This window comes from Lepisma saccharinum, chromosome 19 (assembly GCF_977018435.1).
Source record: "Lepisma saccharinum chromosome 19, izLepSacc3.1, whole genome shotgun sequence".
NCBI classification, from domain to species: domain Eukaryota; kingdom Metazoa; phylum Arthropoda; class Insecta; order Zygentoma; family Lepismatidae; genus Lepisma; species Lepisma saccharinum.
Window position 1 is genome coordinate 65,569,330 of NC_139247.1, and position 16,680 is coordinate 65,586,009.

Here is a 16,680-nt window from a genome sequence, read left to right on the forward strand (position 1 = left end):
AAGGCCTAGGGAATGTCTAACTTGAAACAATCACGATATGCGCTAATTTCATTAAACAAGAACCGAAAGGAAATGCCTGATGGGGCTTCTCGAGTTCATTAAAAAAAAAAGTCTTCCCTCGGTCACTTCCCGCGAGAAATCTCTGTTCCATTTTGAAATACGATGCTTTGGGAATTTTCATTCCACGTTTCAGCTGCAGAATCAGTTTCGGTTACGCAAAATGTTAAAATCTATCTTCAACTAAGATTTGAGAGGAAGCTGCCACATTGACCGAAAGCAATGGCAAACCTCACATCGAGTTTATGCACCTTTTCAAACATTTTATTTGTGGTATTAATAATACACATTGCACGTATTGATTACAGCAGTTCCCGAGTGTAGTTCTAGTAGAAATACAACTCTTATACCTCTTCAGGTTTACTAGCTCGTGAAGTATGAACACAAGTTGGTGGAATTCCATTGAACCAAAATTCTCACTTAGTAAAAACCTAGTGTTATGTTTTGCTTACTCTAAGTTGAAACGGAATTATAAATATCGTCGTATAAGATCCAGAGGAAAGTAACTCCAAAAAAGCTATTATCAGTTTTGCTTATAAATGAACTCCTCTGAAGAGCTCTATTGACATATCTCCACTTCTGATCCTTAGCAGTAAGGTGGAGTCACGTATCTACAATTAACTGACACTTTTTAAGTGTCACGCATATTCCTGAGAATACATTATTTTCTCTCTCCTGAAAGTTTGATAAGTTGGAGTTATGTCCTTCTGGTTCTCATACGACGATATGATTGCACCAATAAGAAAAGATTAAGGGCTATTTTCATGTTATCCAGCTTAAACTTATCAGTTTATAGGCCTAGGTTTTTATGGTGGAGACAAATCTTTCTCTAATGTTTTGATAATATTTGTATTTGTATTAATATAATAATAGTAGTAATTTTAATGTCTGACATTTATCTGAATCTAATAATAGAAACTATGCTCAGCCATGCTTTTCATTCAGTATTTTATGGTTCAGGTTCAGCAGTATAGCTTGAGAATTAAATAAAAATGATCACTGCAATCGAGAGAAGAAATGTATACTGGTAGAGTTGATATTCACTACTTCGGAAGGCTGATAAACGAACACTGATTGCAGCGCCGCACTTATCGGGCCGAAACTAACCAAGACATTATTTTCGCTAAAGCAGATCAAAGCAATGTATGGTTCAAACTCTTGAAAGAAAAGCCTAGTACTAGTACAGTGGCCTTTTTCCAGAATTTACTAGCTCAACTTCTCAAAATCGTCAAGTTGCCTGAGTATGCACAAAATTTAGGATCAGGAACCGAAAATCGGATATCCCGATTTAAAACCAGAAATCGAATATCCGAATCCATTCTTACATAGAACCCGGATACTTCATGGTCCCTGTGATCATCTGCATTACACTTATTAACTTTGGAATAATAACCTAATCTACAGAAAAATATGCAATTCGTTTAATTTTCCTTCATTACCACTTCAAAAAAGAGTTTTGTTATTTATCTTTTGGCAAATAAATATAGTTCCTCCTTTTTACCTTTGATAATTTAACTTAAATCAACCGCCTCAAACAAATTTATCTTTGTCTGGAAACCGTGCGAATGAATGAGCGAAAAATGCCCCTTCTGACCAAAAACATTCAACAACCGTTATACCATATTTATACTGGGCCAGAGGGAACTTCCTGCCAAGTTTTGTGCAGACAGACAGCCTGAAACTTCATTGTTTTAACCCTGGGGGAAGTTCCAGCAAGACCCATCTTCCGCCCTTCCGAATAATGGGCTCTGAAACAGATTTAGATGCCGCGAGACTTTCCGTAAGTTTCACGAAACTCTTAGTAGATTTATGCCTTCCCTCGACACGGGGTGATTCCAGGGAATACTTTCCTCTCGACTTGTTGATATTGGAGTTGGACGCCGTAAAAGAAGTTTTATTTGGGGAAAGACCGTCACCGAAGGTTATCGTTAAAAACTTGTATGAAGAATTGCGAGAAATATGGTTCCATTTCAGGAATTTACTCTGAAATGTATCCGATTGTCGTAAGATGAAAACGCGTATGTCGCATGGGCAGAAAACGAGATTTACGTTTTGAGATTGTAATTTGACTCAAGTGAGTGATGTAACCGCTCTTTATGGGCAGAAGTGCTCTTAGTATCTCGTTTTCTAGAGTGACTCCTCAATTGTCCTGAGATTACTGGGTGAACACAGGCAGCGCCAGGGGGGTGCGAAGGGGGTTCTTGCACAACCCTTCTATTCAGGCCAGAACCCTCTGTTTTCATCGCAATAATAATAGTAATAAAGTAATCTGTTCTTTCATTTTAGGTGGCGGTATACATGTCCAAAATATAATCCAGTTCCTGTTAGCTCCTATGTAACTATCCTTTCTTAATTACTTTTTAAAACCAATCGATAACAAAGCAGTAACGCACAATTTACCTTTCCGTTTTGTACAGTTAGTCATGTTAGTTTATAAATAAGATAAGAAATTTTGTTACCGCCTTTTCGTCTACATTTTGCTTATACGACATGAGTTTTGTTTTGTTTGTTTTTCAAGTCCCGTTTATGCACAGACATGCTAAACGAGACTTGGCCTACAGTTTAAAGTGCTATACGAGCCGTGCCTCCACCGGGATTCGAACCCGACACCCCTTGATTACAATGGGACAACGTTACAACTACACAATCCCGGAGGACCTTTATACAACATGAGTATATATCATCTTACCTACGTATTAAAATTATACTAAATTCGTCTATGATAAAAAATACTCTGTATAGTTATAAAAATTCAAATCAATAATGCAAACACAAGGGCAACCGTTCTGCAAAGAAGAAATATTAGTTTTAAAAGCCGATCCGCTGTGTATAAGGCGTATAATTAAATCGCGTGTTTTTAAAATATACAACATACCCATTGCATCCCTTAGATTTAAGAACATGGTGTCGCCTATGGCCAACATTGAAATTGTGGAGTTCCGAGATCGAACACTGGACCGCTCGCTCCGAAGGCAATATCCATAACAATTACGCTACACCAAGAACCTTGTATTATGTTCATTCTGATTATGAACGACATAAAAAAAAACCTTATAAATTACGAGGACGTGCTGAATACATTAAGAGCCAAATTCTGGTGCCATATTAATTTACCAAACACTGCTGTATCACAACTAAATCCCTTTAGGTTGGTTTCTAATTATATAATTGCGCTCTTTATTGAAATTAGCAAAATTCGACAATGTTCGTGTTTAGCATGGCAGGATGTCACTTTGAGATTGCTGTTTCTGTCTATCGCCATTCTCAATCTCGTTGCTTTAGTGATTGCTTATACTCTTCAAACTACATTTATTCTAACTCGAGAAAAGAAAGATGAGAAAATTCTCTTGTATCGTGAGGAAAATACTTTCACATGACGCTCTTGTTGTGCTGGATTTTTATTCATCAACGGACAGTGAAGTGAATGTTGGAACCTTGTAATAAATATGTTTTTAAAATAGTCAAAATATAAATTTTCTTGCGATCTTTAACTTGAAATATCCCTCCACGTTGCTTGAAAAGTACATAGTAAATACTCATAAGTGAAATAAACTGAGAGAATTATTGATTTCGAAGAGGAAGTTAAGAATGACGCTCAGAAAAGAAAATATATCTCTAAGAACATATTTCAAAGCATACAATTTTGTAATTAGTCAAGAGTGCCAAAAAAGCTAAGTGAAATAAAACAAATCGATCAAACCAAAGAGTAAAAATATTTGTTGCTCATTTTCATATTTCCCAAATTAAAACTTTTTTTGTGCAAATTTTTTAAGGCCTTGTTTCGTTAGTTACTTAATGACCAATCAGGACCTTCAGGAAAGACTAGAGCGATGAAAATAATGTATTGATGAACAACAAATACAAATAATATTTATTTGGATAGCTAATATCGCAGGACGTTGCGATTAATTCAGGGTCATTGACGACTTCATTGATTTATTTCCATTCTTCTACTTCGCTTTTTTGTCAATTTTAGCTAATCGCGAACTTGAGGATCAATGTTGATGAGTTGAGATGGCGATTACAAACATATATGGACAACACCACCCCCTCCCCACAAAAGATTATACAGGTTGTTAGTAAAGACGCCAGTGTCTTGTTAGTCTGCAAAATGCAGTTCAGGGTCATAAGGACTTAAGTTTTGTTTAAATTAAACGAACATTTTTGAGCGGAAAAAAATAATAGTGAAAAAAATGTTGAGAAGTTTGTCAATTTGGTGTAAAGACACTAAGCTTTCTTTTCAATCTTTTGTGTTTTCGAATACGCTTCTACTTGATGCTTAAATTTCAGAAAGAATCGTAACATCCAATCTAAAGCACCCAGCTTTAGTAATTTCAAGAAAATGGCCACAATGAAAACTTCAAAACATTAGATTAACGCATATTTCTTGATAATTTCCAATACTGTCTATTGTCTTTTCAAGTGTCGACAATATAATTTGATTGTATAGAATTACAGTGAAAATGTTTTTCTTTTAGTAATTCTATTAACTCAAATGGTTTAAATATATTAACGATACTTTTCACAAACGAGTTCTCTAAAAATGTTTATAAAATTTCTCTGGAATAAATGCACCCCTGAAATTATTCCAGAATACACGACTTTTCCCAATTTATATCTATCTAAGTTCAAGATTATCATCAAAGTTCCAACATAAACCATTACTGTTCACATATTATATTTTAGAGTAATATCCAGATAAAATGGCCAAACCTTAGTGCGTTACACTATTGCACAGCATTTATGTTAGGTTTTTGGGTAAGTATAAGAAAAAAAACACTTACCTACAGAAAAGATGAATGAAATAACGGTCATTTCATTGGTGTAATTACCAAACATTACTTCAAACACACATACGATTTTTTACTCAAAAACTATTATGACTAATACTTACTATTACTAATATATAAGATGCATTTGATAACAATTAGGTTAGCTCAGTAAAAGTAGATAACATGGCGGGAAAATTCAAACAAAACTGAACTTTTGCAAAGATGCTCTGAAAGTTTCACTGTACGAAATAATAATAATTCCCAAAACTCGGAGATCAGTTATTGCCGCCATATTGAAAAAAAATGGCTGCCAATTTAAGTTTTAGCTCCTATTTTATTGATTGCGGGAGATGTGTTGAAAGCTTTCAAACGATAAATGTTTTACTCAGTGATATTAATGTTCCTTTTTCCTATAATCTTTTTCGCAATTCCCGAAAAATTAGATGATTTTTAGGAAAATCGGTGATGTAAAATGACTCGTAACGTAAAAAACGGTGGTAAAAAAGTACGAACAAAACTTTATTTTATCCAGTAGATTAGATCATTCCTTGTTTGGAATTTTTTCCCTGTCCCTAGCGGTTAAAGAAATATTACCCAAATATCTAAAATTGGCTACCATCTTCCAATATGTTGGCGAAATATCAACGTCCATGTTTGATTTTTCTTCTACTCCAGAAAAAAAACAGTCTAATTTGACTGAGCTATGTGTAGTTTTCATTTTACATATATCATATACTAACACTGTTAAGCCTTGTTTCCATGTTAATAAAACATTCAAATGCTGACCAAGGCAAAATTTATTGTATTATATATATATACTAAAAACGTAACGTTTCCACCTTCTAACAAGGTCTTCTTCAGACAAAGATTCACACTAAATTTATACAATAAATTAATCTTTTTATACAATAAATTTTGCCTTGGTCAGCATTTGAATGTTTAATAATATACTACTGTGTGTTTTACTTTCGTTGTATGTGTGAAACAAATTTAGAATAGTGTTCCTTGGATAAATAAATTTGCATATTTTCAACGAATGAAAATTGACAAGACAATTCAAAATTGCAAACATGTATAACAATAATACACTGTATAACTGTACTTTTCTGGTGCATAACTTTATCACAATGATGTATACTCTTGTGCTTAACGACATTATCTCTCACACATATTATGTTCGTGTGCATGAAACTTGCCGTTCAGTTTCCAAATCCTCTCTCAGAGACCGACTTTTCATTTGAATGTACATATACATATTTAATTTTATCCAACATGAAAGTAGATTCGAACTGGAGATCTCTCAAAACTTGTCCTTCCTTGTACAGTTAACGCGTGGAAATGTCGTTCTACAATTACATTTACCTGTGGTACCATGTTTCGGAGCCAATGCGACCCACACCTCTTGCCAAAGTGACGTCAATATAGAGTTGTGCATCCAAACTTGCTAAAAGATCAAATAGTGTAAAGTCTGTTTAGAGTAAGGAAACAACATGTCTGTAGAGCTGTGATGCAATTAATATACCTGTTCTCTCTGCTATTTTGCTGAAGATTTGACTTCACTTACCATGATGCCAGTTGTGACTGCTATGCCACGGCCACAGTATGTATTGGGCACGATATCCCCATACCCAACGCTGAGGAACGTTATGGCAACAAGCCACATGGCGTTAAGAAGGTTCGCATGTTCATCATCGTGGTACCTGAGGCACAAAGAAAGAAAAAGGGCGAACACGTTTATAGACAACATCGAATAGACACACTGGTGCTTCTAGCTTGAATCATTACTCAGGACGTGGAACCAGGGGGCAGGGTGGGAAGTAATTTTGTTCACATCACTTACCATCATACCACAAGACACGGTGATTCCTCTGCCGCAGTATGTGTTAGGTACAATATCCCCGTAACCTACGCACAGGAATGTTATGGCAATCAGCCACATGGAGTTTAACAAGTTGGCGTGTTCCTCGTCGTGGGACCTACAGCACAAGAAACCGTTCTCGGTGATTACCAGAACTACCCAGGGAACAAAAGAAACACAGAAAACAGTGACGACATAAGCAGGGAAACTCTTCCACTGAATGCTATGAAAGAGATGCAGAAAAGACAGGCGATAGAAGAGAAGACAGAGTAGAATAGAGTAGAGATAGAAGAAAACACGTTCAGAAAAGTTCCTTCAGGCAAAAAATAAGACGGAGCCACAACTGCCAAAAAATTGTTCTCTCTCCATACGGAGCATAAGTAACTACAGGTGCACAGCAACCTAAACAAACAAGCTTGCCGCCACATTTAAAAAAGTAAACAGAATAGAAAGCGAAACAAAGAAACACTTTCCATTTAGCCATTCACTTTTCTATGATCAACTACGAAAGGAAAAAAAACAAAAGAATCTAGGACTGCCCCAAAAAAATTGTTGGAAATGAAATCAATAAAAAAACTAAGTGAAAGCAAAATAAAAGTTATACATGTTCATTGTTGTATTAGAAAAACAATTCATCATTAAGATTTTTTTTGACTGTCTTTGATATTAGAACTATAGTTTATAATCATTTTACCGTAAATGTTGATTTAGTGAAGTCCTATGACTGCTGGTGACTCGCTACCTGCATGCCTAGACGCACATGACGATCTTAGGGGATGGATAGACAGACAACAACAGTATAGTCATTGCAGTCCTTGACAACAGAATAAGTTGCACTTTATATTTGGAAGACGTACAAAGTATAAAGCTAGGCTAAGTACACTATGCCGTAAAGGAAAAAAATTCTAGAGGCTTGTGAAAAGAAACAAAAGTTACAAATTAAGCTAGAACAAGTTACACTATATTGTTTCGCATAATCTACATAGTATCTTTAAATACCTAGGCATCTATCCATATAAATGCATAAAGATATATTAAAGAAACAAATATTTATTCTACGAAACGTGCAAACTGGCTTTTACTGAGTTTCATCGACGTGCATGTATGATATAAGGGTCTCTGAATATGTGGATACCTACAATAGAACCTACGCCCTACAATGTAATGTGGAGTGCAGGCCTAACACTAGAAATTATTTGGAAAGAACATAAAAGTTACCATCTACAAAATGTCCTGTCGAGTACATGTGCAAATTAAATCAGAGCACGTTAGATATAAATTTCCAAGCTTAATCTGTGATTTAGTTTTATTCTTAAAAATAATAATAATCTTGCAGCACTTAGGCCTTGCACTGCCTTAATGGTAGAACGCAGGTGTAGGTGATATATCAGCAGTGCACACTAAAGTTATTCGATCAAAAAAAGGGGCAAAAAAAGTTCAAAGAGTAGCTATAGTAAAAAAATTCTGGCAGTAGTAAATTACTAATGAGAATTGTATAATACAAAAGCTGTGCTGAGAAAACGAAGCAAGAAAGAATAAAAATGTCTGATTGGATATATCAAATACAGGCCGTGCACAAAACAAATGCAAATTGATAAATATTAAGTAGTAAATCGCATATATGAATGTAATTAAACTTGGATATGTATCAAGTGGCGAAGTGTTATTTGTTCCCTGGTGCAAAACTGATAATCACCAGTCATTGACGCGATTGCAAACACGAAGCAAAAGTGACGATCTTCTATATCTTATATACAGTATATATAATTGTATTCCTTAATAATTTTAACAAACTACTAAATAGAAATAAAACATTAAATACCATTACAAAATTAACGTTTCCCGTAAATAGAATGAACTGGTGCCTTACTGATACCTCAATCTTGTCATAACTCCATCTTCCTGTGATCGCCATTGCTGTGCGGGGATACAGGTAGCGTATAAAGAGATTATTACATAATAATGACATTAATTGTATTTTCTCTGTGTAATATTTCAATTTCAAAAGAATGCACCAGAACAAGGGGAAGTCTATATTTATGTTCAAGATAAATTTAAACTGAATGTACTACCTTAACCAAACAATGTGTATTAATTATTCACTACATGAAGCTATTATATTTTCCTTACTTTAATAAGACAAATGATACTGATATAAGAAATGTTAGATATAACACCGAACAAATTTTAAAAAGTTAAATACTACACATATATTTAATAAATGTAAAATTAGGATATTCATTAATATAATGTTAAACTGTATTGCAGTTTTTGTCGACAATGCTGGCTTTTTAATTTCTCTTTACGTTTAATTATAGTTATTATTCCAATTAAAATATAGAAAGAACCGGGAGATGTAAATATTTCTTCCATATTTGTTTCGAAATTCTACAGACAAAACTTTACATGAAGCATAATGGTATTTAATATATGCTGCAAATTTATTTTAAATTATATTGAAGCAAGTTAACTCAATTTGTATTAATGTTGTCATAATAATCAATTTATATTCGAATTAACTCGCTTTCGTTTAAATAACTATGACCAAATTATAAATTTACAATTACTTACAAGCTGGAATAAATGAATAACTAAATAAATCTATGCAATATATATTTTATCGTTATACTTTCGCGTGGAAAATATGATTTTACATTACATCAATTAGCATTGTTATAATATTCAAAAACTCTGCGATATTGCGATATGTAATTGTACCGTGATTTCCTCTTTTTTATAATTTGAGATAATGTGGTAGAAAATACAAGGAATAATAACATTTATTAATACGTGGCAATAATTTTATAATATATTCTGAAGCATGTGGCTATTATATTTTGAGAAATATTAATTATACGTGTATTTTAAACATTGTAAGAAAATGCATGAGTGATAATGAAATAATTGTTTAATTATTGAATTCATTTATATTTAATTATTTCTGTTTGATTTATAGAATGGACTAAAAAACTACAACACTTCTTGAAAATTTAGCAAATATAAATTTTTAAACGTGTACAGAAGCAATTCACAGAATTGCTTCCAATTTTCGATTATTTTCCCCATAAAAATAAAGACTTTCCCCTTGTTACCTTAGAAAATTGTGTCAAAGAAACAAACTTACGTATTATGTACACATATGTGATTATAGTGTAACATGAATGTTAAGAACTTAGAATCTCCATTTAAGAAAAAAATGTAATCAAGAACTAAACAAAGAAATTTTCACGTGAGGAAAAAGACAAACGTCACAGGTATGACATCTATTTCTAAAGCCACTGGTTTAACATTTGTTCAAGTTTGCGAACAGGCAGTTGAACGTCTACGAGGGACCAGGTGAGACAACTATATATATATAAAAATTGATTACTAGGGTAACACACACAAACATTTGAAATCTTGTTGTAAATAGAAACACACATTCTTCTTGTGATGCACACACTTAAACAACAATAATTAAAATATTCTTGTAAACTGACATTAGCATGAAGATAGAGGAATATAAATAACCACTCGTTTGCTATTAGTTATCTGAAAGATATTAATTCATATTTAACTCTAGTTCTGACAGAAGGCAAATAGTTTATAATAAATTTTCCCTTGATTATAACTATTCGTGATTTTACCTACGAATTACTTTTGTTAATACGAGTTATGAGTTATTATGTCGATGTTGAATTATACAATAATTTAGATTAAAATACTATTTATTTCACTACAAACAAGATTGATCTTTTAATATAATAATTGAAATATAATTTTCTCGGAATGATTCTTTTTAAATATATCTGTTCCATCTAGATTAATGTGGTGTCATCTTTTCAAAACTTGCACTTATTTAGAGAATCCAATAACTTTAATATAAATGATAGATCCAGTGGATATGAGTTAGATACTTACATGGAAAATTAAATCCATAATATTATATCTTTTAGTAAAATATTTCTACACAAATAATGAATTGATTATGAAATGAAATACAGACGTTTCCCTTCACTAATAGTTGAGCTAGAACAAAACAAAATAATAGAATTTTATCAACAAGTTGGTAGATCGGAACTGAGCGCCACAGTTTAAAGTGAAATCTGAAGGACTTAAATGCGATCTCGTCGGGAATCGAACCCAGAAACAGTTGATTGCAGCCTGATAACGTTAACCGGTACTCTATCTACCAGGCCTACTTGTCAGAATTCAAAGAAAAGTAAGTTTTGAAAATTGGACGATTATGATATATTGTCATAACTTATCGTAAGAATTTATATTGATTGTAATTACATGGCAAAAACTATTTGCAACTCAAGAAATTTCGATAATTTATATTGACAATATTGAAGGTTTGTACGTTAAATGAAATTCTTTTCTAGATAGAGGTAATGATGAAAAAAATCAACACACACGTGTGCTATGACATGCACAATTGCTTCTTGCTGAGACTTACATGTGAAGAAGCCGCACACCGAACACAAAACACTGACGTCACTCCAATATGTCGTGGATGAAAAGAGCATACATACCTCTCACACTGACGTAACGTCCAACTAGCTATAATCCACAACGAAACCATGAAAACTAATAGCACCGTGCCGGGGCAAATGGTCATTAGAGTCTTTAGGACGAAACGGGTGTTGAAGTTGATGCGGTTCAGGGCCCCGATGCTCCTGGACGAGGCGTCCGTGAAGAGTTTGCTGTGAAGGAGCATCACCCGGCAGATAAGATAGAGTCGAAGGAACATGGGAAGGCTGAGTGCGACGTCGTACGGGACCAACGCGGTCATCATCTGCTTGTTCTGGTTGGCGAGTTTTGTGGTCCAGGAGAAGCAGTAGCGACCTGGGATGGGGTGGACGGCGCAGATGATAAGTTCCAAGCAGATCTGACTGACACGCTGCCACGTCATTGCTATCCTCCAATCATCTGCGCAGTTGTCGATCATGAAGAGCTGTATGGAAAGAGAAATAAAGCGTTACTAAACTGCGAACCTAAAATAAATGTCACATTTCTAAAAAAGTTCCTCAGATCGTTGCATAGTAGCTTGATGCCACCAGTTTAAGGACATAATCTCGCGAGACAGGCAATGTCTTCACCGAACCGTGTCTTTCATCAAAGTGACAGGGCCTCCCCGATGGCGCAGTGGTAGCGTCGTCGGCTTGTAATCAAGGGGCCCGGGTTCGATACCCGGTGGAAGCACATAGTGGTCCGGATCCCACTTTAAACTGTAGGTCCAGTTCCGATTAGCCTTACTGTGTATAAAGTGGACTTAAAACACCAACTCAATCAATCATCAGACTGACAACAAGCAAGATGTAAACGTATAAGGATAAAGTTTGTGACTGATGTCCCGGGTTTCGGCACCATGGTTCCATGGTTAACAAAACCAAGCTTCATGTCTGTTTACTGTATACAATACGCTAAATTAAAAGTTCATCTTCGAACAGCTTACTGGTTAACATAAAAAAGCCCCATTCATGTTTACAAAAATAGCAAGCTCCTACTCATTGACTCAGTGTTGCCAACACACGTACCTTTGAATCACAATGGAGTGACTTCCTGGAAGTTTTTGAATCAACTTCGTTCAAAGTCGTTGATGTAGGCAGAGAGGTGATTCAAGAGTAACCTCGCTGGTAGTCGAAATGTTGATGTTATCGATTTGAAATCAATGTGTCAAGTATTTGATTCCCGGCAAATGTAAATTTGAATCAAGTCACCATCTTTACCCCTACCTCCCAAGGTTGTCCCCAAGTACACTTTTATTTGAGACTCTGTGAACCTTAGAGCCGCTTTATGCAGGGACAAGGCCGGAAAAATTCCAACCTTAGATCACTACTCCGGGAATCGAACCAGACTCTCTCGTGTGGCAATCAGACGCCCCACTAGACCACCGCGGCTCATATATATTATGTACGAGTGTATATAAATATATATATGTTCCACTTTGTGCACAGTTAGGCTAATCGGGACAGAACCTACAGTTTAAAATGGGGGTACAAAACACTATGTGCGTCCACCGGCTATCGAAGTCGGGAGCATTTGATTACAAGGCTACTACTCCATCGGAGAAGTCCATATATGTATACACAACACACACATACATACATACATACGTACATACATACATACATACATAAAGGACAGAGAGAGAGTTCTGACAGGGATCATTCAGTTTTCCATTCATAGATACTATAGTGCAGGACGCCTAAAAAAAAGCGTTTCGCGGGTTAACAGCAGACGTTGCTCGCACACTATTGCCGATACTCTCGTGTCGTCTGCTCCTCAGCCGAACAAACAGGCCAGGGTAGCAAGAGGCAGAGGTCATTCACCCTTGCATAAGGGTGCAGCGAGAGATAGCTGTGGCAACCGGGCTCGCTCATTCGCGGACCTGATTGGTTCTTGCAGACACAACCCCATATTGTCGTCTGCTGTAAGCCCGCGAAGCGATCTTTCTAAGGCCTCCTGCACTATATCTGTTAGCATTTTAATCATGGGAATACCTAGACATTTTTTTCGGGGGGCGGAAGGAATTGCGACAATGCTTTATTTTCAATTATTTGAAAAAGGAAAGAATTCCTTTTTCTTTCCACGCAAAAAAGGCACAATGAACCGGATGAAAATTTTCAGGAGGGACAAGTGCTCCCGCTGGATATGCCCATGATTTTAATAAACTTACTTGTGCATTCAGCACGACAGAGTTTTGTACACTGTTTAGTAACATTGACTAATTTCTATCTTACATTCCTAGGTTTATAGCCATAGGAGGTTCAGGGCACTCATTGTTTTCCCTTGAGTACTCTCCTGTTTTCACGTATTTATTCAGGCGAAACCGACGAATTGTGAACAATATTTCTTTATTTAATGGATTAGATGAAGTCGCTTTCATGATAGGTCTGCACACGACACATCTGCGAACAGCCCACTCGAAATGGATTTTTGAAAGCGCTCTTCAACAAACCAGCTTTACCATGCGATCATAATTTCCTGGTCTGTTCTTCAACCCACCACTCCCATCCTCCGTAGATAATGGTTTATGGGGGGGGGGGGGCAGTCGGATTTGCGAACAAGCTGTTCTTTTAAAAACCCTCCATCTGGCATCGATCCAAGAACCAATCGCCACAAAGGACCCTGGCCTCGGTGTTTATGTGGACAGTAACATGGCGAAAGCTGCCGGTAGCTGTTCTCTAAACCAGCTAAGGCACAATTTTTTTCCTGCTCTCCAATTCCTGCTCTGATTTAACTTGCCTGAGTTTGCTTTTAAGTCCACTTTATGCATAGGAAGGCTAATCGGGACTAGACCTAAAGTTCAAATCACCAACCCTGAGACCTTCTGTAAACAAAACCACGTGCATGCAGAAAGCATTGCAAACGCATAGAAGTAAAATAATCCACACGAAAATCCAGCGTTGTTACAAGATTCATTACGTAAGGTAAAACAACGGCCAATTTGTTGTATGGGATACGCTGCCGCAAATGACGTCTCACTTTAAACCCAATGCTCTTTCTTTTGTACTTATTGCTTCACATTTATGGTCAACTCTTTGCACCAGTAATCATTTCCCATAAATTTGGCTTCATTCTTGCATGCGAATTGAATGTATTTTACTTGCATTTTTTTTAGACAAAATGATATAACATGGTAATGTATATTTCTAAGGTTTGATATAGATAGGAGTGTATTTGAAATTTGTTTGTAGATTTTATGTAAATTGTATCTTATGTAAATAAAATATATAATGTGCATAAACAGCCATATGCAATGCTGTAAGTCCAATAAATATATTGATGATAATGATCAAAAGAAAGTTCGTAAATTTATTGCGGTTGGAAACATTGACAAGCATCCTAATAACAATTTTTGTTCCGCCAAATATAGTGCACTTCGTAAAATAACTTGGTGACATGGCAAGGCAAGATAAGTGTGAACATTTTGTAGGAATATGCATTGTAACTTTCAATGAGCTTAGATTTGTATACATAATGATATTTTATAACATTGGTTATTTTCTAAAAATAATCATGTGAACAGTAAGGAAGTAGTGCCACTTTCAACATGGCGAGTTCTATGCGTGCGGGAAGGTCTCCGTGTTCAGTGATACATTGAATCGGTGAGACGGTTTGTTTACAAAGGGTCTCAGGGTTGGTGATTTACACTTTACAGTTTAAAGTGCGATCCGAACCACTATGTGCCTCCACTAGGTATCGAACCCGGGACCAGCTGATTTAATATTTCTTACTATCCTTTGAGTAACAGTTCTTGGATGAGGATATTGCAACATAATAAAAACCATTTAGAGATAAAATCCTCCTCTATTACCAGTGTGATGAAAATTTTTAGCCCGCTGGAACTTGCCTTCCACCTCAGCCGAATCGATACGTAGGCTTAACATTAATACAGGGTGATTCATAAATCCTTCCACAGTTTCGAACGATTAAAGTGCATTGTGTTATACTGTAGTTCAAGGTGCATATCAATACACAAAGAATCTCTCCAATCCTGCACTCGTAATAAGCCCCATCACGTAATTGTAGATTTAGCTGCTAGGTGGCAGTGTAACGTAGTTACCGCTAGAGTCCCTGGATGTATGACTTGACGTCATACTCTAGTTAACGCAAACATGGCGTTCACTGGTGAACACAAAGCGTCCTGCCTCATAGAATTCGTTAAATGTGAGTTGGTTGTGATTTCGTACGAAATAGAAACAGAAGCACATACAGACAAGACAATTCGTATGTGATACAGTGTCTCTCAAAAGTTTTAGGACAACAACATTTTAAACTAGGCAACCCAATTTACACAAGGCGTTGGTGGGTTGCGTGTAGAGTTAGGCTCAATTTGAGGGTTGCCTCATGCACAATAGATATTTATGAAATACGCGAAAGAAATAAATCTAAGTATTATTGTATAAAACTAGAAAAAATATCAGTATTACATTTTGTTGCAAATGAAAAATACTTTCTGAAAGAAAGAAAATCGATTTTCTTGTACTTCATTGCTGATGAGTGTACACAAAGAAAAGAGGAGAGAGGAAACGGTAGGGGACAAAAGAGAGGAGAAGAGGAAAAGTAAAGGAGGGAAGAAAATAGAGAACAGAAGTGGATAGGAGAAGTAATGAGGAGAAAGGAAGAAGATTCGAGTAGAGATGGTTACCGCTAAGGATTATCAACCTGATGGTCGAGGTTCAAACCCCTCCCGTGGCAGAAAATTTTCGCAAGTTTTAGACATATCCCTTGGTGTTCATTGTTCACGCCGTGTGAAACGGAATGATTGAGTTTGGAATTAACGATGATGGGTAGGAGAAATATTAAATTACAAAATCTCCATTTCAACGAACCGAGAAGTGGAGAAAAATGGATGATTCTTATAAATATTAAAATTATATTCATGCTTTTAGTGATATAATCGCAGGTAAAATCAAAGATCTAAACGTGGAAGATTTTATCTTGCTCTGTACTCAGCCAAAAGGTATTTCGCACCGATCTTACATTCTCAAATACATTTCAAAATGTTATTGGATTTTTCATGTCGATAATTTGATCAATGCATCAATTCTTGACGCTGAGACGATATTTTCTGCAACTACCTCTTCTCTACTTTCGTCTCCAGTCCGTTCTGTTCTTTTGTTCTCCTTCTTCTCTCCCCTCCTTCTCCTCTGCTTTTATCTCATATCGCCTTTCCTCGCATCTTGTTTCCATCCTACTCTTCTCCACTCCTCTTATCTCCTCTCCTGTCTTATATTTCCGACTCCACTGAACTCTTCTCCTCTTCTTTTCGTTCTTCTCTTTTTCTCTCTTTTACTCTACCCTCCACTCCCCTCTTCTCGTCTCCTCTCGTTTTCCTCTTCTCTTCTCTTCTTTGCTCAATTTTCCTCACCTCCGTTTTTTCCTTTCTTCTCACTACTTCCCCTCTCCTCGTCTATCCTCTCTTTCTTCTTACCTCTACTTTTCCTCTTTTCCTTTTCGCTTTCTCTTTCTTCTCTCCTTTATCACCTTTCGTTTCCTCTCTCC

At 35.9% G+C, this 16,680-nt stretch overlaps 1 protein-coding gene across 15 annotated transcripts in view; it reads right to left on the reverse strand.

Moving 5' to 3' along the window:
* The window catches only part of SK (small conductance calcium-activated potassium channel), an 848,626-nt gene that overhangs the window by 17,347 nt on the left and 814,599 nt on the right, over positions 1-16,680 (reverse strand). For 12 of the 15 annotated variants that reach the window (XM_083140997.1, XM_083140994.1, XM_083140995.1 and 9 more), the window contains 2 exons: positions 11,202-11,623; positions 6,394-6,529 (listed from right to left, as the gene is read on the reverse strand). In XM_083140997.1, the coding sequence (XP_082997123.1) occupies positions 6,394-6,529; positions 11,202-11,623 (558 nt within the window). Of the gene's footprint in view, positions 1-6,393; positions 6,530-6,669; positions 6,806-11,201; positions 11,624-16,680 lie in introns of all 15 variants that reach the window. The other 3 variants (XM_083140998.1, XM_083140996.1, XM_083140990.1) reach the window with 1 other exon arrangement.